The sequence below is a fragment of the Arvicanthis niloticus genome, chromosome 14 (genome assembly GCF_011762505.2).
Source record: "Arvicanthis niloticus isolate mArvNil1 chromosome 14, mArvNil1.pat.X, whole genome shotgun sequence".
Lineage (NCBI taxonomy): Eukaryota > Metazoa > Chordata > Mammalia > Rodentia > Muridae > Arvicanthis > Arvicanthis niloticus.
Window position 1 is genome coordinate 63,716,457 of NC_047671.1, and position 23,197 is coordinate 63,739,653.

Here is a 23,197-nt window from a genome sequence, read left to right on the forward strand (position 1 = left end):
TAGTTTAAGCTGATTACAGCTCAATGTTTAGCCCATAAAAAACATTTTTTTTTTTTTTTTTTGCTGGAGTGTGAGGGTAGGGCTTCTGGGGTCCAGTTCTAAACTGAGATTGTGATCCTTTATCCATCTCTAAGCTTCAATGCATAGATCTGAGGAATAATTGTAACATGTAACATGAAATTGCTGTTTCTGTTCTTTTCTTCCTTGTTGAGTTTTTCTTCCTAGTTCTGTGTTCCATCCACATGGTAATCTCTTAGACTGACAAGATAGTTTTTAATGAAGGATTTTATTTAAACTAATGTATTGTTTCCATGATGAGATGACTGTAGGACACTCTTCTTTCTCTTCCTTGGTGTTCTCACTGTGGACAATCCTGGGAGGCTTAGTTTTGAAGAGACTTGGAATGAGTAATGATTACAGGTATTTAAGAAATAAGTAATATATGAGAAAAGCCTTCCATGGGGCCATCATGTCCTATGCCTGAAGCTGTGGTCTGTGTGTCCTAACAAAATAAAAGCCACTGGAAAATCCTGTTGAAATCCTGCAGTTAACTCCAGTACTTCCAAAAGGCTAACAAGAGTTAAAATTTCAGATATCAGAAGCAACATGCATCACAGGTTTTCCTTTTATGTTGAGCTACTGTCAAACAGATTTCAAATTGATGTTTAGATAGCAAGAATGAAATAGCCACTAATCATATACAAACACCATGTGGTGAATGCATTATGTTCCTGTATAAAAGTTTTAAAAAATAGGAAGTAAATTCTTGTATGAATGCCTATATGTAAACAAAGGTGCAGAAAGAAGCTAAGAGGGGAAGAGAGTGAGTGCAAATTTTAATTGTATTTTTTTTTCCTGCCTGATTCAGAAACAAACAGATCTACTTTAGGAAAAATGCTTTCAAACTGTTCTGCTCATTTCTCTCATAATATACCTGCATTTTGAAGCAGATAATTTACCATCTACGTATCTTAGATTTTAAATACATTTTGAAAGTAAGGGACTTAGATTCAATCAGTGTTGATTTTTACTTATTTGTATCTAGCTAATCCACAATAGTGTTTAATGTAAGATTCTTTCTCATCTTTGGTTTCTTACACATTTTAAAAAATTCTTTTTCTTTTTTTCTTGCATATATTTTTGAGGTTATAGTTTTATTATACCACTCTCTCTTCCCTTTCCTTCATCTGAACACTCTCATATACCCCTCCCTATTATCTCTCAAACCCATAACCTCTTTTCTCACCAGTTGTTATTGCATGCATGTATGTATGCATATACACATATATAATCCTAAATATAACAAGCTATATTCACATTATATTACTAGTGTTTCACAGCTGACTGTTTTACACAGAGTAACTGATTGCTTTGCTCTTCCCTGAGGATGACGTCCTACCTCTCCTGACTTTCCTTGGTTATCTATAGTTATTTTTATAGGGAATATGCCTCTTGGCTGGTAGTCCATCTTGTTTGGCATGTTCATTGATGTCTTTCTTATTCAGCTCATGTGTGGCAGCCATGATGGTAAGATTTTATGAATATAGCTTCTGATGTTGCTGGGCGATACAATTTCACAGCAGAGTACCTGATTCTCTGACTCAGTGGTCTCTGAGGAGTATCTCATAGATATATTGTTGGCACTGGGCTCTACAACCCTTCAGTTTGATTGGTTTTGCATTTTTTTAGATTGGATTTCATGTGTTGCAAAGAGAAGTTTCCTTGATAAAAACTGAAGACCACTTATTTGTGGGTATGGGGACTAATATTTAGATTGGTATTATGTTGGCTTAGTAAATCAGTGGTTGTAGATTCTCCTCCAATAACCATGATTTCCCTACCACTGAGTAATTAGGTTTCTAGTACCAGGTGTGGTTTCCTTCTTGTTGAGCAGGCCTGAGGTCCCATTAGAGAGTTGTTGCATTCTTTCTTGCAAAAGGGTGATGGGTACCCCTGAGTAAGGCAAAGTAGCAGCAGTGTCAAGCTCAGAATTCATGACCTTTGCAATGTTAGACTTCAGTGTATTTTTTTTTTCAGTGCTGTGCTCCTTCTGTGGCATGGTATAGCCAAAAAAAAAAAAAAGAAAAAAAAATGACCTCCTGACGAGTAAGGGAATTGGTACCCACATTCAATGATAGACTGGCTCCTCATTTTCTTCCCCTTTGCACTATCTTGAAATACATCAGTGTTTGTAACAGCCAAGCATATACCTTAGAAATTATCTCACACATTTACACTGAATCTATAACTCAGTTGTTCCTCCCACTTACATCATCATCTTTCTCATGTCAGTGATAGAACATTGGAAGAAATCTAAATGCCTGCATCAGATTTCTTGGTAGCACTGCTTGAGTCAGTACTAGCTGTCATAGAATGAGGCTTAAAATCCAACCACTTTCCATCACTGCTATTTTGCTTTAGTGAGAGAAACACTTTTATTGAAAGCAAATCATCACAACAGGAGTATCAATTGCTACCTTAGATCAAGATCATAGGAACATAAAGTTTTGTATAAGGTCTAGGAAATACTGCTCTGGTGACATGAGCTAGTGCAGACATAAATTATAAAAGTTGAATAAAAGAAGTGATCTAGGTGGCCCAAGCTTATTCCCAAGTGTGTCATTTTTCTGTGGAGAGGATAATGGACTGCCACAGTTTATCCATGATTTTGACCTTTACTCTTTAAAAAAAGTTTTAAAGCATCAACAGAGAAATCAGCAGTGTGCAGAATCTACAGTTCATTGCTGAGTCTAAATTTTAAAATGTAGAGATGAGATGAGGCCAAATCTGATTGCGCTATGAGTAACTGTAAAGATCAATGTTCAACAATGAGGAAAACCCACCAGAGTATCTACACATTGTAATTATTTTCCTAAAAGCAATGCAGAAACAAAAAGCATATATCTACCCAGATGCAGCCAACGGCTTGTCCATCAAACGGCACTGTTGGCTGTTATTTAGAGTCACTCGATCAAGCTGGATAGATATTTCTTGAAATGATGCATGGTTTGCCGTGCATGCCTTCATTGTGCTTCCTGCCATCATGGAATAAATAACAAGTCTTACTGGGAAAGACGGTGATTATTTCTGTGGGGTCTTGCTCCGTCAGCAGCTATAATAACACTGATATTTTGTGAATCATTTCAGATTTCAGAGAGCTACGCCTTCCTACCAAGAGAAGCGGTGACACGGTTTCTAATGAGCTGTTCCGAGTGCCAGAAAAGAATGCACTTGAACCCAGATGGAACCGATCACAAAGGTAGCCACAGTGCCCGATAGTGAGACTTGAAGTAATTTTTCTTCATAATGTTAATTGTCTCTTACATTTTTACAAAAATGTGGAAGAAAAAAGTTTCACAAGTCATGCCGCTTCATTTATTCAAGTAGGAAACAGTGGATTCAGAACACACACTGAGAAATTAATTCAGGATCCACTCATGGAAGGCAGTTTCAACTGTACAAGTATCTTTTCAAAATTATGTGTGTGTGTTTCAGTGTGTGTGCATGTGTACTAATGTTTTAATTTTCAGCATAGTATTATTTCATTGTGTTTTAGATATGCTTAGCAAGAAAGTTCAACACTAAAAATAATCTTTCAAAACTACAGATCCTTACTTCCAGAAATCAAAAATTACATGAAATGTCTTCAATTAAAAATTTTTATAAGCATAATTTGTCTTTACCTTGCATTGATATTACACAGATAATTTTCCTAAGCATGGTTATCTTAATAATTAGATTTATCTCATAGGCACTTTTAAAATCCAGCCATAAGTTGGAACATAATTAACCTAGATCCTGTAAGAAAATAAAAGAGAAAAAGCTTTCTTTTTTTTACTTCCAGTAATTTATATATAAAATAGCTGTGCTTTGAAACATTTTTAAAGTGCTTAATCATCATATTAGTTTTATTTGTTGTTGTTTAGGATATTTAAAAGTCTCTTTATAGTGAGATAGAGTGGATTTGTCCACTCTGTTCAGTTGGGCCAATACCATTGGTGGAAATTTGCATGATATATTTTATGCAGTTCATTTATAGAGGTTTCATGGTTTTCAATCATGAATGTGCCGAAGACTAAACTTTAATTAAACATACTGGCTCACCTTGAATGTGCATCTGTAACACAGTGTTGCATTTATCACAGATTTAAAATGTTCTGTTGCAGATAATGGAAAGCCTCCGACACTGGTGACCAGCATGATTGACTACAACATGCCAATCACCATGGCGTACATGAAGCACATGAAACTGCAGCTGCTAAACTCACAGCAAGATGAGGTAAGCTGGAAACATACGATTACATCACCCACAAGTGGGAACAAAGCTCCAGACCCATGACTAAGGGGTTAAGTGTAGTGGCACATGCAAGCTGTAATTTATATTGTGGATGAAAAGAAATGTTACCAGAACCTTACTGATTTGGAAAGCAAAGGTGTCCACATCCTAGATGCAGAGTCCCTGGGTGCATCCATTTTCTTTAGTGCTATGTGAGGAAGTCTCTTTTTCTCACTAAATCGCCACTGAGGCTGTCTCATCAAAGATCTAGAAAGTCCTGAGCATCCAAGGACAGGGAAGCTCTGAAACCATCTTCTCTGGGAAACTGAAAAATCAATTTAAGATGATTTCAAGTACAACCATTTCCCTAACAGTCACATTGAAATCTTTTTAAGTCTTTCTAAAATTTCTATTTAACTATGTTATGTTTATATATCTTTAATTTTTGAGAGAAAATTTCTCACAATCCCTTTTAATTACAAATATTTTCATATTTTAGATTATACTTCATTTTAATATTTCAGACACCACGTGTATGTTTATTGGTGTTTTCTAGAAGTCTAGTTTCCATTTCGGTAAAAGAATTTAAGTGTGTGTATGTGTGTCTGTGAGTTTTCATTTGTGTATGTGTACATAGGTGTTTGTGTGTGAGTGTGTGTATGTTTGTGTGCGTTTCTGTGTTTGTCAGGTTGAATGTGTGTCTGTGTATGTATATGTTTATGTGTGTGTGTGTGCATAAATATGTGTGTGTGCAGGCTACTTGTATTCTACATAAAGAAGCAAAGACAATCAATACACTCTGAGAGTTAAGTAAATTCTCATCAACTAGTCATCAACACTAATGTGTAGATAAGATATTACCTTATCCAAAGGTAATATAAATATTAGGATATATATAAATATAAAAGATATAGACCTTTGGACTTTCCCTGTAACAGGAAATGTGGTTAGAAGTTTCCTTTTTAAAAACTAGATTATTTGTAGAACACATAGCTTTTGGACACTTTATTAATAAAATTTAATCCTTTTGTTTTCTCTGTACTTGGTAAAATTTTAATCTTGGTCAGTAGATTTTTATTTAGTGTTCACTCTCCAAGAATATCCATGAAATGGCTATACTGCATTAGATATTACTAGATAACTAACAACAAATGATTGAATTAAAAATAATAAAGCCATTATACTAAAGGCTCAAAGCCCGATTTTGAAAATGGCTCTGTTCCCAAGAATGAAATAATTGACACCACAGTTATTGCATAACTGAAAGAAGTAGTAACACCTCATATAAACACTAAAACCCACACAGTATTTGGAGAAAGCTAATTTGGAGGTCAAATATGTTTAATTCTACCCAGAAATTATGATTAGCTTCATGCCAATCATACAACCCATGTATTAAAATTCCTTTTAGATTTAAAGCACCACACACATTTTGAACTAAAAAGCATAGCCTTCAAAAATTATCCTTATCACAGTTTGAATATATTAAATTAGATGCATACTGTTAAAATAGTCAAAGAAATTACTTGTTAAAGTGTTTACAAAATTTTAGAAAAAAGTAATTATTACAGATTTGAGAAATTGAATAAGATAAGCATACTGAACTAAAATGATGATATAAATCTTGATTATAAGTTATATTTAAATTTAAATTTAAATTTAAATGAGATTAATCCAATAAATTCACCAATATTTACTGAGTACTTTTCAGGTACTCTTAGAAACAAATTAATAAAAACTCTGTATTTTTGAAGCATGTTTTCAAGTGAGGAGTTAAAGACAATAAAGAAAATAAACAGTAAGACTAGGCAAGTAAAAAGTTGCTAAACTCTAGTAAAAGAAAAATGGAATGATAGAAAGGAATTCATTCAGAATGCAAATCAGTAATAATACAAAACTCACTTCCAGCATATGAGGTCCTGGATTCAATGACAAGTACCCAAAATGAATAAATGAATGAATGGATAAATGAAGAGATGGATGACATAATTTGAACAAAACTGAAAGAAATGAAATTTGATGTTAGTTACTTCCTATTGCTGTGATAAAACACCATGACCAAGGCAAATTCCTGGAGGTTTATCGAAGAACATTTAGTCTTATAGTTCCTTAGGGTTAGAATCTATGATAGCTGAGACAGGGAAGTAAGGAGCAGGTAGCTGAAGGCTCCCACCTTGAACTGAGAAAAGCAGGCGGAGTTCCCATACTGATTGCTAAATAGAATCCTCAAAAGTCGATCAGCGGAAGGGGAGTGCTAGCGCTGGCTATGGGTTCTATGGATCCCCCAGAATGTGGGTTACACCTCTGATTGAACAATTCCAAACTTATAAAGCCTACGATTAACATTTTTTTAAAAAAATGTATAAATGCAAAAAGGAAAAGGGGGCATGGGATAGGGGTTTCCTAAGGGGAGTGGGGGGGAATGGGGATAGGGGATGCCATCTGAAGTGTAAATAAAATATCTTTAAAAAGAAAAGAAAAAAAAAGAGACACTGAAATAAGCATAAAGAAAAAAAAGAATCCTCAAAAGTTAGTGGATTAACACAATTTTATTATTTCTTAATATTCTGTGGATAAAAAAATGAACATTTATGGAGACTATTTGTTTCTCTGTTACCCTTTCTCAGTAGAGACAATATTCCGGGTGGTATGAAAACATTGTTGTAAATATGTAGATCAATACAAACAAAAAAAATCATAATTCTTAATATATAAACCAGAAATATATCGCTTCATGATGCTCCTTTTTTGTAATCTTTTACAATATACATTCATTTATTTATTAAAAATTCCATACACGTATACATGTATTTTGCATTTTGAACATGTCTATTCTTTTAGCTCTCAATTTCCCTTAGACATACTTCTTTCTCCCTCCCTGGTTTTGTGTTTTAACTCACTGAATCAAATTAGTACTGCCAGTCGGTACATGGATGTAGGCCATCCTCTGAAGCATGTGCATCTTACCTAGGGCCATGTCTGTCTTTCAAAGAACACTCTCTGTAATAGCCAGCCTAGGTACACAACCAACATTCTGCTCTCTGGGGAGCCAAGCAAGTGTTAAAATGAGCAGAACATTTGAAAATTATATGATACCATGAAAAAGATCTAACTACAAATTGTGAGTCTAGAAGGAGGGAAAAAATAATTATCAAAAACTTATGGAAGATATGTCTTTGCTCTCATAAGAAAGTTAGCTACAGGAACGAATGTGATGCAGGAAGCAATATAAAGATTAGGGCATTTAAAGTACTATTATGGACAGTGTGTGACGCAATTCACTTTTAAGACTTAATGATGAGAGATTATCATTGTAGTGATTAGGTTGCTTATATACTATGATGGAGATATGAGCTATAGTTAAGAAGTAGAGAAGAGACACATTCAGAAAAGAGAAGATGAATTGTCAGTGACGTTCACACAGGACTAAGGACTATGGAGGTATTTCAATCACACGAGGCATGCATTTACCCATACAATTACCCCTGTATATCCCATAACACCAAGCAGGTGCTTATGTAGAAGTTTTCACATGACTGTTCTAAAAATGAACCTGAAGAAAGAACTATATGATAATAATACAATCTAACCTCAGAATGATCTGCCTTTGAAAATTTAACCTCTCAAAAGTTATTTGTTTTATTCTGCATAGTTACCATTATTTACATGTTAATAAAATAGTTATCTTGGATTCTATAATTCTTTTCCATTTCAGTAAATAGAATAATTTAATTAAGAATTGAAAAGTAATTGGAATAAAACTATAGAATGGGTACATGCTTTTAGTTGAATTCAGGGTATATAAATGTGTAAAAACTGGTATTGGAATGAAGAGAATTATACTAAGTCATATATTTCACAGGGCAAGGTTAAAAATAATTTAAAAATTTTAATTATTAATTCACAAATGATGGCAAATACATTAAACTTGGTGGGAGGTTTGCCCTTTTTGTCTTTTTATATGTGCTTTTTGCTTGCTTTTACTCATTATGTTGTAGATATGTTTGCATTTATATTTGATACCTTTTACTGTACAATCAATTTTTAATTTATTGACCTTTTAAAATTTTTTACAAGATTCTATCTCTACATATTCAATGATTAGTTACAAAATTAGCATACCCGTGGTGACTTATTACACTCTAAAAAACATAATATTCTCTTTCCAAATAGAATAAGAATTCCAGAAGTCAGTTTTTCATTTTTTGTTACTCTTGCATTCTATTGTTTTATATATATTTTTAAATTTTTGTACATACAATTTTATTTTAATTTACCTCCTGTTCACTGACCCCCTCCAAGTTACCCTATTTCACAATCCTTTCCCCCCATACTCCTTCTCTTCTCCTCTGAGCAGGTAGGGTTCCCCCCCCCCCGGTATCTACCCACTCTGGCACACTAAGTCTCTGCAAAGCTTGGAGCATCCTCTTCAAGGACCAGACAAGGCAGCCCAACTAAAAGAATATATCCCACATACAGGCAACAGTTTTGGGGATAGCCTCAGCTCCAGTTATTTGGGATGCACATGAAGAACAAGGAACACATCTGCTACAAATGTGCGGGGAGGCCTAGGTCCAGCCAGTGTATGTTCTTTGGTTGGTGGTTCAGATTCTGAGAGCCCCAAGGGTCGAGACTAGTCCTCTATGGTATGCCTATTTCCTTCAGCAACCACAGTCCTTCCTCTTATTCTTCCATAAAACTTCTAAGCTCCATCCTGTTTGGCTTTGGGTGTCTGCATCTGTCTGAGTCAACTGTTTGGTGGAGCCTCTCAGAGGACAACCATGCTAGATTTCTGTCTGCAAGCATAAGAAAGTATCATTAATAGTGTCAAGAATTGGTGCACCAAAGAGGAGTAGAAAACAGGAAATAATCAAAATCAGGGCTGAAATCAATCAGTTAGAAACAAAGAAAACAATATAAAGAATCAATGAAGGAAAAGCTGGTTCTTTGAGAAAATTAACAAAATCGACAAATGCTTATCCAAGCTAACCAAGTTAGAGAGACAGTATCCAAATAAACAAAATCAGAAATGAAAAAGGAGACATAGCAATAGAAACTGGGAAAATCCAAGGAATCATTAGTTCTTTAAAAGTTTGTACTCTCCAAAACTAGAAATTTTAAATAAAATGGATGATTTTCTAGACAGATACGACTTACTGAATTTATTATTATTATTATTATTATTATTATTATTATTATTATTATTACTTACTGAATTTAAATCAAGATCAGGTAAACTATTTAAATAGCCTTAAAACTCCTAATAAAATAGAAACAGTCATTAAAAGTCTCCTAACAACAAAAAGCCCAGGGCCAGATTGTTTTAGTGAAGAATGCTACTAGACCTTCAAAGAAGAGCTAATACCAATACTCCTCAAATTATGCCACAAAATAGTAACAGGAACACTGCTAAACTAATTCTATGAAGCTACTGTCACCTTGATACTTAAACCTCACAGAAACTCAACAAAGTTTCTTCAGACTGATTTCACTTATGAACCTTGATGCAAAAATATTCAATAAAATGCTTGCAAAACAAATCAGGAATAAATCAAAAACATCCTCTGTCATGATCAAGTAAACTTAGTGTTTTTATAGAGCAAAAACACATGGCAGATGTGCTTGTTGTTTTTTGGTAATTTGACTCAAACTTAGATATATGTGGGAGGGACACCTCAGTTAAGCAAATGCCTCCATGAGATTGCTTGTAGGCAAGCCTGTGGGGCATTTTCTTAATTAATGGCTGATCTAGGAGGGACCAGCCACTGTGGATTGTACCGTCTCTGGGTAGGTAAAATGGCAAACCAAACAAGGCATGGGGAGCAAGCCAATAAGCAATGTTCCTTGTGGTCTCTGCTTCTGTTCCTCCTGCCTCCAGGTTCCTGCCTGGCTTCTCTCAGTGTGATGTGACTTGGGATATGTAAGCTAAATAAATCCTTTCATTGCACAGATTGCTTTCGGTAATGGTCTTTATCATAACAGTAGAGATCAAACTAGTACATTTAAACCAAAAGCTTACAATCATGTGTCCAAACTTCTAAAAAAAAGTATGTTGACATAAATTCTATCTGTCTTTCTGTCTATCTGTCTATCTATCTATCTATCTATCTATCTATCTATCTATCTATCTATCTATCCACCCACCCCTCTCTCTTGTTGTGGAGACAGTGTTTCTCTGTGTATCCCTGGCTGTCCTGAACTTGCTTTGGAGACACCACAGGGATTCATCTGTCTCTGCTTCCTGAATGCTGAGATTAAAGGGGTTTACCACCACTCCCAGCTTCAAATGTTATTTAATGATGATAAATGTATACTGATTATTGTTAAGCAATTTTTACAGTCATTTCACAGAATAAGGAACATTATTGCAACTTTGCATCTAGCTCTTCTTTAAACACACACACACATGCACACACATTTCACACATATATACATTCTATAGAAATTTTACTCAGTTAGATATCATCAGCTGTGTTAGCTATAATAAATACTTGGTCTGGGAAGATAGTTTAGTAAGTAAAAGGTGTTTCCTGCTGAACTCAATTACCTGAGTTCAGTCCTCAGGATGAAGGCACAGGATGGAAGGAAGCAAAGGACTTGTGCACGCTGTCTTCTGACCTGACAATAACTCCCCCAAACACCAGGAACCAATGGACCACTGATAAGTGATTATTATAAATAATTAAAATTATAAATATATTTATGGTTATAAATAAGTTTATCTAAGTAATAATTGTAAATAAAATAAATAAGTAACTTAATAATTCCTTGTAGAGACAGTTTTTAGAGTTGAAAATGTGTTTCAATCTATATAAAGTACTTACCACATAACCATAAAGTGTGACCAGTATGGTTTTCATCCATATTAACAAAATTCAGAGACAAAACCAAGAGAATCCCCAGGACAAGATGGCTTATAAGACAGGCCAAATTTACAAAGAAATTGAAGACTGAAGGAATAACTTCTTTGAGTAGGAAAAGTTCTTAGTTTCTTTTTAAAAAGAAACCCATAAACCCAAAAGCATGTTTTAATTAGCAGGGAAGTTAATTTGGATAAGAACTTTGAAGTAAAATGACAAATTCCTTTCTTCAGTAAAATCAGAGCAAAGCATCCTAGTTTCAAAGAGAAGTTTCCTTGATGGGGGTGAGGACCACGCTTCCCTGTGGAGAGGATACATGCTTAGGTTGTTGTTAGGGAATTATGCTGCACTAGTGCTCATAGATTCTCTTCCACTATGCATGACTTCACTGGCCCCGAATAGTTAGCATGTTCCGGTACTATGCACGTTTTCCTTGTGCTACGTGGGTCCAAAGTGCAATTAGAGAGTGTCCATCACCACCAGTGTATGCATATTTAGTAGTTGATGTGGTCATGATGTCATAGCTGTGTAGGACTGTTGGCTTCCTTCCTCCTTTGGAAGCTTATAAGGCCTCAACCTTAAGCAAAAGTCTACTAAAGAATGCTGAGAGTTGGAGAAATAATCTTCCCTAGGGAAGACCACACCAACTCATTCTCAATGCCAAATGGTCCTTCCCTGAAAACATACATACAAGTAATATCATACAGACGGAGCAGGTTATAGTTAAGAAAGTATATGTTTATCCTCATAGGTACATACATTTAACAAAAGCTAATGAAAAAAAAAGAGGCCATGAATTTTAAAAGAGCAAGGAGAGGTATATGGGAAAATTTGGATGGAGGAAGGGGAAAGGGACAATATAGTACTTTATAATCTCAAAAAATAAAGAAGTATACCAGTTTCTGTATTAATTGTTCACAACTGACATTTTCCTGAGTTAATCATTTGGTAGATATTTTTGTCACCTGATTTTTAGTGAATAAGTTTTACACAATGTTATATGTAAGTCCTTTTATAAATTCAGTGCTCTGCCTATCATATACGTTTGTATTATTTATCTATATACAATCATCTACCTCTCCTCTATGAACCAACTACCATGCCTACATAATCTGCCTCTCTTTCTCGCATCTCTTTCTACCTATCATCTATATGTCATCCATCATTTATTTCATCTAACACCTGTCTACCTCTAATATATTACATATCTATAATCTACATCTATCTATAATCTCTCTCTATATATATATATCATCTTTATTTGTATAATATATTAGGAATTCATTTCTCCATATTCAATGTAGACATTGAATCTATGCATGTATCTTTGTACTTGGAACCCATCCTGTTATTTGATGAAAAATTTTTACTATGTTATACAATAAATGCTTATAAATATGTCTATGTGCTTGTTATACTTTACCAAGTCATTTTGTTTATAGTAAAACTTAAGATTTCCTTTCCATCATGTTTTATGATCACCCTTTAAAGACAAATGTATTAAGAATTTGTAATATTCATTTCAGAATAGTCCAGTATTTCGGCTAATTCCCAAACTTCTTCCTCCCTAAACACATTGCTCTATCGTTAAAATGGGATTCTGTATAATATGTTGAGTACCCAATTTTTTAAACATTTTTTGAAGGAAGAGTTTCATCATTTGTTGTCCCACACATCTATTACTATGCATCGTTTCTACAGAGCCTGATAACAGTTTATGAACTGGCTGACATTTCGTTAGGCACACAGGCAGAATAGTTATTTTTTGCACACGGTTAAATTTTATAGTGCCTAATGATATTTTCAACCCATTTCAGGATGAAAGCTCAATAGAAAGTGATGAATTTGATATGAGTGATTCAACACGGATGTCTGCCGTGAACTCTGACCTTAGCTCCAATCTGGAAGAAAGAATGCAAAGTCCCCAGACTCTCCATGGCCAGCAAGATGGTAAGTCTTTTACACTGAACAAATGAATAGATAAACAGTGAGACCCAGCAATGAGTAAGAATCCATTAAAATCACAACCACCTCTTCACACTTGTGTCCATTTTTAAAAAAATCTGTCTCTATGGAGACATTTTCTGGGCACTCAGGTTATGTCATCCACTTCATTATTTTTAGATTTAAGTACTCTTTTCAAAATTAAAGTGTTAGACTGATTTATAAAAAGATGTCAGTTATGAAATCCAGGCATATCTATATTTTTCTTTTCAAATATAAAATGTGCTACAGGAGTACAGTTGGATATCTATGATAATGTGTTCTGGCTTTGGTTTTTATGTCACCACTTATTTTTGAGAAAACAAAGAGTTTAAAGACGATTAAATTTTCTTTGACCTAACAGCCAAGTTCCAAATATAAAGGACACGATATTAAAGACAACTTTCTCAAAGGGATGCTGTAGAAAGAAGGTACTTTGTTGTGGTCCCTAACTCCTTTCTTGCTCAAAAGAAAAGGAAGGTTGTCATTCCTATTCTACAACCTCAGATTCCTAAGTCTCCCCTTTGCTGGTGCTGGAAATAAAGCTGAACCATATAAAGTCAACTGATCGTCAACACTTTAGGCCTGATATGCTCAAGGAACTTAGGACCTTTTTTGAAGATTTTGCCTTTGTATTAAATTTGATGCAAATTAATATAATAGCAGGTGTAAAATTAAGTTTTATAAATAGAAACCAAAGAATTCATTCAAAATTGGTTTATGATTTCAGTCATGTGTAAGTTTATGTGGCTCGTTTGACTGGTAAGATTTTTCACTTCATCAGTAGATAGAAAAAAGGGCTTCCTTCGAGTTTTTTTGGAGACTTGCTATTAAAACTTAGTTTTAGAAGTTGCCAGTGTTTTACACTGACGTTGCATTGTTGCATTCTGTTTATATCAGAAAGACTTAATATGTCACTAGTTTTACATATGAAATGTCCCCATCATGGGCACTTCTCTTTTTCACATTTTAGAAGTCTCTGAGTGGAGTGGAGGTCACATCATTGTAATTTTAAGAAAGAGAAGAGAACTCTGAGTGTGACTTCAAGCTCATGTCTGACTTGCTGTACAACAGCACAGTTTTTCAGTAGAAAAAGCTTTCATGTGGGAATACTATAAAGAAACTCCTGTCACTTTATTATAAAATAGATATTCCTCGCACAATAATGGTGCCAACATCAGAGATTAACTGGCACACAGACACACACGCACACATCCATAAACACACATACACACACACATGCATGCAAGTGCACATACACACACACACATGCATGCACGTGCACATACACACACACACATGCACACACACACACATGCACATACGCATGCATGCACGCACACACACGCACACACACGCACACATGCACTTTGCCTGTTTGCATTCTCTTTCTGCTTACATATAATTCTGAAGAATGTGAAGAATGAACACTTCAGGACTGTGTCCCTAATCATGAAAACTCATGACTTTTTTGATTGAAATTGCCAGTTGTAGTTCTCTGGCTAGGGTGGAATGCAGGTAAGCAAATCTATTTGACTTAATAAGATGCTATGGAACAATATGGAAGACACTCCTCTGTGTATTGATGGTGCTGCCCATGAACATTAGTTAGATCGTCCCCGGCTTCCTCCTAACCCTACTTTGATGCCTTAGGAGTTCACCCTTACATTGCCCATTGGATTTTCTTTGGCATCATGTCTCCTGGTCCACTGAGAGGTTTTCCCCATCCTGGTGGATTATTAGGATCACCAGCTGAAACTAACATAACAAGCTCTTTGCTTTCTCTGGAGATCTTTGCCACTTTCTGCTCATAAGTGTTGGGTTTATTCTTTAACTTTGACCACACATTCACCATTTGACAGAGCAAATCTAATCATGTTACTTTCAATCCCATCTGCAGGCACACAAACCCCCAGTTTTCTTGTACAAGCCCTTCTATCTATAAAAGAACAGCTGCTACTGCCCCACCTCCCTGTATCCATCTCCTAACTGTTAACATTCCTCAGAGATCTCATTACCATTTGAAACTATATTATTTTCTCATTCACTACTCTTTCCTCTTCTATACTGCAGGAATTATTAACATATAAGTGTTCTCCCACTATGAGTTTCCTGTCATGTGCTCCATTTCAAATTCTTCTTACATGTCCCATCATTTAAATAATTAAGGTGTAGCTTTCCAATATAATTATAGTTTGTAAAATGAGTTTTACATATTTTCTTTCCTTTTCCCTGATAATGGTATTCTCTTAAATTATCCCTGCTAGCACCACACTGTGCAATTCCCTTTACCCCATGAGTGTACCCATGTGCCTGCACACACTCACGTGCACACCCCTATACACACTTGTACTACTTCATTATACTTGTTTTATAATTATGGTGTGTTCTTTATTAACTTTATCTTGTGCCAGTCATACCTAATTATTTTCTTTTACAAGTTATATATCTATATGTGTATAATTATAGTGTACACTTTATTTTGTGCCATTCATACCTAATTATTTTATTTACAAGTTATATATGTATATGTGTATATGCATACATTTGTGTGTATAAAATATCACCCTATATGTATAAATATATATGTGTTGGTTTTTGTATAGAATGCTGAGCAAATAAATATATAAGACAGTTTTACAAGCATAGTCCCAACTCATGTAAGATATTATTTAAAGAAAGTGATCTATCTAATGTGAATGAGAAACTACTTTGCTCTTTAAAAATGAAAATTTAAATATTTATCTTTTTTTTAAAATACTGAGATGTTTGAAGAACTAAGTCTTGGTTAGCTTGGGATGTTAGTTCCTTGTGGATGGTGTACCTTAATCTTTAAAGAGTGTAAGAAGGTGAGGAAATGTGGTGCAGTCTATCTAACGTTGGGTGAGCATCCTGGTGCGGGTCCAGTATAAAGTTCATGGGGCAGAACTTCCCAGCCTCCACACTGTGATATCGGACTTGGTTTTGGTAAATACTTAGCAGCCTCTTTCCAGCTACTGACTACATGGTAGTACATGATTCCTCTTGGACACAAGTGTATCATCCCTTGATATGACAATGACGTCCTTGCTTGGTAGGAGCGCAAATGGCTCAGCAGTCACAAATGATCAATATAGACAAAGAAGAAGAGCCTGTGCAGACAGAGGCTATCAGAGGACAGTCCACAGGGAGGTGCTTTAAGGGAAATGTGGAGAAGAGAAGAGAGTGAGCTATGGTAGACACACATGAGGAAGGGAATGCTCTGTGATTATGCTTTTTCTTATAGTGATCACTGTCCATGTTGTGGGCTTTACATCCTGTTGTCTGGGTGAGAAGCATTTTCAGTATCAATAGTATATAGTTTAAGGTTGAAGAGCTACATGTGATAGCAAACCGTGCAAGAGTAATACTTTATTATGACAGACTGAGCTCTTTTGTCTGTGCTCATAAATCAGATGTGCTGAAAGCATTGGGAGAGATGGTGGGTTAAACTCCTATTGTAATAATTGGTTAAAACTTCCATTTTACCTTGTATAAAATCTTTTATTGTCACTGTATGCTTTTGCATGCTATTTGTTTTTCACACTGTTTCATGCAGCCCAGGCTAGCCTTAAATCCTAGTCCTTCTGTCTAAGCCTTACCATGACTAGTTAAAACCTAAACAGATACGATTTCTAAAATCTGAAGAAACAAAATTTTAAAAGTTGGAGTAAAATATTCTATTTTTCTTTAGCATCAAGTTGCAAATATTCACCAAAGAGGCTGAAGTGTAGGAAGTTGTGGCTTCTTGAAATTCCAGAAATTGTAATGTAGGCAGGTTTACATAATGTCTCAATTGACCACCATATAAAATGGAATTGAAGACTTAAAGGCTTTCTTTTCTGTTTCTATTTCAATGTATTTCTATTTAAATCACAGAGTTAAAATGTAGTCCTCAATTTCTGGTGAATTGGCAACAGGAAGGAAAGAAAGGAAAATGTTTTGCCCTGGGTTAGATAATTAAGCAAAGGTCAAGAAGACAGAAACTGAATAAAAAATTTATGAGGAGATACTTCAAGATCAGCATAGAATAGTAAGTTTCTTTTCTTATTTGAAGTTCATGTTGCTTCCCTCGCTCAGTAAAAACATAAAAAGATGAGAAACACACAGACAATTGTCTAAAAACAATACCAAAACTATACGAAATACATAAAAGTCAGTCTTTGCATAGGAAGCATTTTACACCTAATTTTGGTTTAAAGAAACCACATTACAGCATTTAAGCTGTTTAAAAGCCTATCTTTGTGTTAAATTCACCTAATGGCTCTGCTTACCTTGAGTTTGCTCCTGTAAGCATGTGGTCTTCAGTGCTGCTATGAAGGTTAGGGAGCTTGTGAATACAACGTTGGTATGCAATGGCTCTGGCTCACAGAGTTCCAGGAAACAGGCCTGGATGTAAGAGCCCACAGCCTCGTGGATTCAGAGACAGCACGTTTGTTAAGTTTCATGCTATGACATCCATTTAAATAGATCCTAGGTAAAAAATAAATGTCACCCATTAAGTTCTTACTTTAAATCTCAGATCCTACATTTCCTGGAGTAGCTCTAAACAGCATTTCTCCCTCTGAGTTGTTACTTTGCCCTGAGATGCCTGATGCATCTGACCCTTGCTTTCTGAGGTCACCTATGACAAAGAGCCTGACAAGAGCATCAGCCTTCAGGACAGACCTGAAGCTTTGGTTTAAGTGTTTGATTGCGTTTGATAGAGTCAATTGTTTTCTATAAAGCAATCTACTTGCTTTTCTAAATTAAATACTGTATGCAAACTACTTCTGATATATGTTGCTATCTTCTAAAAAGATAGTTGTACCTGATTTAACTCAAAAATAAATCTCTTATATCAGATTATTTCTCTCCTTTTGTAGTCATGGTGAACTGTTGCTTTTTCACTTTTTGCCTTTAAAAAAGATAACAGGGATGCCAAAGGAAGCTGAGGAACATCCTGGTGATTATTTGCTCTTGATATTAATCAGCTTTAAAACCAAAGATTTACAACCAAAATGAATATTTCCATTCTTAACACCTTTCTGTTATTTTGGTAGTAACTTGCATAGCTGGTCATTGTCTTGTGACTCTGGTATGCAAACTCAGTCAACGTTACAAACTAGAGATTTTATTTCTAGGCACATATGATTTTGTGTCTTGTTTGGTATAGTCATTCAAAGACACATTCTGAGAAATGTATCACTAAGTGGTTGTATCATGGTGTAAACTTCATCATGCTTTCATAAATGAAGGCAGCACTGATGTCACTGAAGGATATGCTCTTATGGAACACACACCATCACACATATGCTCTGCCATCTACTGAATGTTATGTAGCGTATGACTACTATTTCATTATCGGATAAACAATTTGTTAACAGTATCTGTGTGGCCATGCTCATGAGTGTGGAAGTATAGAAAAAAGAAACAGGGAAGAAGGTCTTACAGACTATGTTTTCAACAGCTACTTCAATGTCCACCTAGTATTAGCTTGAAATATACATAGTGTAGGCAAATATTTTTTTATTCAAAAATAGACTGGATAATTCTGTTAGCATTTAGAAATGTATGATTCATTCAATGTAATGATATACTTCAACTGGTCATATGATCTGGAACATCCTCTTGGAGACAGAGAGAGGAATGGGATGAGGAACTGTGGGAGGGCTGACCGGGAGAGGGTTAATGATTATACTGTAAAAAATAAAATAAAAGTAGTAAAAAAAAGAAAGAAAGAAAGCATTAAGTTGGAATTTAGTGGCTAATCTAAGTACAAATAGTATATTGTAAATGTACATATAACTGTACATACATATGTATGATATTACAACAATCATGGTTAATTAGAGTAAATTGTGATGTGACTCAGTACCTGTTTCACTGGTAAGTGGAGGTCTTTTAAAAGTAGGAATGTTAACTTTAAAAAAAAGAGATAATTAAATGATTGTATAAATCATTTTATGCAAGGTGTGGTAGCCTAGATCTGCAGGAACTCTTGAGGTTGAGAATGGAAAATCTAGAGTTTGAGTCTAGGCTTCAGTGTGAAATGCTATCCTTCTAAAACATCAAAAAATAAAATCAGCTGCATTCCTTATTGAAGTAGTTAGTTTTCTCACTGAAGTAACAACATCACATGATTGGTAGGCAATATTGCAGTATCTCCCATGGTTTTTGAGTAGACACAATATATCCCAGTGGGGTAGGTGTAGTGAGGGAAGGCAGCAAGTCAGACAGAGAAAGATTCTGCTGCTTGGCTCCTTCTGTTTTTAATCAGTCCAGGACTCTGGCCCTGGTCCTGTGCTGCTCACATGCAGGGAGGCTCTTTCTTCTTAAGTTAATCATGTCTTGAAATAGCCTCAGTGACACACTCGTAGGTGTGTCTACATGGTGATTCTACATTGGACCAAGTTAACAATGAAGAGTAACAGTTATACCTTGTGTTATTTATATACAGGTTATTATGTGAATGAAACATCTGGTTAATATTTGGTCCCAAGGGTTTCAAATTTTTTCTTCTGAATAGAAAGCACAATTTCCCTATTAAGCTGTGACTTTCCAGGTTAAAATTCAGAAGACAGACGCTGGTGTCTCTTACTTTGATTACCCTCTAGACAAACTAATCCTGCAAAAAGGATACTTAGTCCTATAAGGCCTTGTTCAGTGAGAACAAATGGTCTCAAGAGTAATTTTTTGAATCTAGGCTGCGATTGCTACATTGAGGCTATTTGGGTGTTTAATATTGTAACCTACTAATAAAAGAACTTCCTTCAAATAATAATGTAGAACCTTAGATCTAAACTGTATTCCTAGAAAATGTTTTTAAACACTTATATATTAATTGTTTTCAACTTTCTTTGTTTCTTTATTAAACTTTATCTTTGAGTCAATTTGCTTTCAGAGTTGGCATTTTTCTTTCCCTCAAAAACATATATCATGTAGAATATGCCCTAAAGAGAAAGAGTGTTCAATTGTTGGGTAATCAAAAAGAAATAATGTATTATTCAGAGTTATAATTCTGAAACGTACCTGTTTGTACCTTGAGTAGAAGATTGACAAGGGTAAGTGGCAGGAAGTGTAATCATCTCCATCAATTCCATGTGTAACATGAATCTCAGCTTTGTTAGAAAATGGAGTTACAAAAATAAACAAAATGTTAGAACTATATGAAATTGCCTCATTCCATTAGTCCATCCTAAAAAGCTCTAAAATAACCTGAACATTAAGAATACCAAATCAAATCATTTTTGAGATTGGATGGGTTTCTATTTCAGTTAACAGGAATTCCTATACAAGTGAAATGACAGTAGCCCTGGGGAGTATGATTGAAGTCGATAAAAAATAGAATGCTCTAGTTGTGTGATAAATAAGTAAGTAGAGAGGTATGGAATACAGTTCCACATTTCCATCTATCCAAATTTAGATTGTGTGCTGAACTGGCAGAATAATTCTCATGCATTACAATTCATCTTAAAATACACAGACTGTTAAGAGCTACCTTGCATGCTTTTCTGAAGCCTATCAAACTAGACAAACATTGCAAATCAGTGCTTCCAATGTTACCTCTTCTTCATTCTCCATTCTCGCCCCTAAGTTCCACAATGGCAGCCTGTCAAGTGCAAAGCCTCTTGCTCAAACCCCGTTCTACCTAGCATTTTTAAAATTTTTCTCAGAATGAGAATTCATTTGTAAGGTCATGCAGGGTTCAGTTCTGTCTTCTTTTTTTTTTTTTTTTTTTTTTTTTTTTTTTTTTTTTTAATGAGAGTTGCCATGGGTGGCAGTCTTTTTCAATAGTTTATAAAAATGCATCTCTCAGGATCTAAGATGTATAGTCTGTTTGGGATTAATTGCTGAAAATTGTATATACTGGATATAAGCTAAGAACATGCACACACTGACATGGCATATAACTGCTCTGTTCATATTCAATTCTTTTTTACTGCTAAGTGGATATGTGAGTAACATTTTAGTAAAAATAGGCTCCGGATTAAATATCATCTATTTTGGCTGAATCCAATAATTTCGTGTATTATTGTTAAGGTATAGGAACTAACAATAAAAGCATCTACTGCTTCACCACTTAATTTAGTTGGGAAATCTAATAAAACATATTTTTAATAAGAATGATGTAAAACCATACTTAGTGGGAAATTAAATTTGGTGGTTAATTTTTTATGAAGCTGAGTTTTAATTAGAAAACCTATTAACAGTGTTTTTAGTCTGAATGCCAAATTCCCCAGAGATTCTGTCTTATGCTATTCTAATTATTTTTGCTGAGCTTAAAAAAATTTTACTTAGGGTTTTTGGGATTACTTCGAAAAAAATGTGTGAGCTTAATTTTTTTTAACACAAATAGAATACATTTAACTTTAAAATTAAACCTGCTCAAAAATTTGTATTTGTTTTCTGTGATTAAATCCCAAACATTTCTCAATTTAAGATACCTAAAAATCCAACAATGCTGCCATTTCATCCTCATCAAGTTTCTTTAATACCAAATTAAAATGATTTACATGATGAATTTATTTAATTATTATTCTGAGTCAAGGTACTTAAACTAATGAAGCTTTTAGAATGTGCTTTTAATGGCAATTGCTCTATAAATAATCAGATCATAATTTTCAGAATTATAGACTAACTTTACAAGTAATATAAAAGGAGCAGGCAATTAGAACGTAATTTACTATGAATTGTAAGGAATTTTGGTTCTTAAATCCTTTAGCTATATTTATGTGTGTGTGCTTGTGTGCACATGTATATTTAATCATTTGAGATTTCTTATAAGTGGTAATTATGTTTCTAAAAGCAGAAGGAAAATTTGGCTTATATCTAAAGCCTAAGTATTGAAAATAATAGTTTAAATCTGCATTTACTTAAAATGTATTTGGAGGATCCTTGTGTAACATTCATGTAGACTTGCATTATTAAAAAAATCTGTTCTGTTTTTCCCAGATTAAAACTCTGTGTCTTGCATCTCTTTATATTATTAAAGTGGTTTTATGTAAGTAAGTATGTAAAGAGTTACCTTGTTCTCCATATGTATCTAGCTAGGATCATTTCATACCCCTAAAACCAGTCCCTCTTGTTTAGATCCTGCTCTACTCATGATGAGGCTTAGGACCAGGGTTGCTGTAACACCTACCTGCTCAGATCAGCAAAGGATGTCAAATGACTCAGGAGTTTTGCTTCTAGCTCAGTTATTTTGAGATGCTGTACTTGAGGTTTGCTAGTATTTTCATGGCCACATGTTCTATTCTGTGAATGACTGTGTGAATTAGAACTTTGGGAGATGACAGAATCCTGTTAAAATAGAGAATCAGATCCAAGATCTTTTCAGTCTGAACACTAAGTCATAATGTGTCTCTCAGTGTGCAGGTGAAGTGTGAAGTTAAGAGTTCACATGACTCTTTCTTTTTCTTTTCTTTTTTTTTTTTAATTCTTTAATCTTTTTTTTTTTTTTACAGTCCAGACTTCATCCCCCTCCCAGTCCACCCTCTGACTGTTCCTTGTCCCAAATTTCCCCCACCCAGTCTCCAAAAGGATGCCCTCACCTCCCACCCCAATCCACCAGACCTCCCCACTCTATGGGACCTCCAGTCTTTTGAGGGTTAGGTGCATCTTCTCTGAGTCCAGCCCTGGCAGTCCTCTGCTGTATATGTGTTGGGGCCTCATATCAGCTGCTGTATGCTGCCTGGTTGGTAGCCCAGTGTCTGAGAGATCTCAGGGGTCCAGGTTAGTTAAGAGACTGCTGGTTTACCTATAGGGTCACCCTCCTCCTCAGCTTCTTCCAGCTTTTCTCTAATTCAGCCACAGGAGTCACCAGCTTCTGTCCATTGGTTGGGTGTAAATATCTGCATCTGACTCTTCCAGCTGCTTGTTGGGTCTTTCAGGGGGCAGTCACGATAGGCTTCTTTTAGTGAGCATTCCATAGCCTCAGTAGTAGTGTCAGGCCTTGGGGCCTCCCCTTGAGCTCGATCCAAATTAGTGCCTGTCACTAGACCTCCTTTTCCTCAGGTTCTTCTCCATTTTTGTCCTTGCAGTTCTTTCAGATAGGAACAATTCTAGGTCAGAGTTTTGC

The 23,197-nt window shown here is 35.1% G+C and overlaps 1 protein-coding gene across 7 annotated transcripts in view; it reads left to right on the plus strand.

Moving 5' to 3' along the window:
* The window catches only part of Nol4 (nucleolar protein 4), a 337,582-nt gene that overhangs the window by 101,004 nt on the left and 213,381 nt on the right, over window positions 1-23,197 (plus strand). For all 7 annotated transcript variants that reach the window (XM_076912936.1, XM_034518207.2, XM_034518208.2 and 4 more), the window contains 3 exons: window positions 3,148-3,259; window positions 4,167-4,279; window positions 12,954-13,086. In XM_076912936.1, the coding sequence (XP_076769051.1) occupies window positions 3,148-3,259; window positions 4,167-4,279; window positions 12,954-13,086 (358 nt within the window). The remainder of the gene's footprint in view (window positions 1-3,147; window positions 3,260-4,166; window positions 4,280-12,953; window positions 13,087-23,197) is intronic.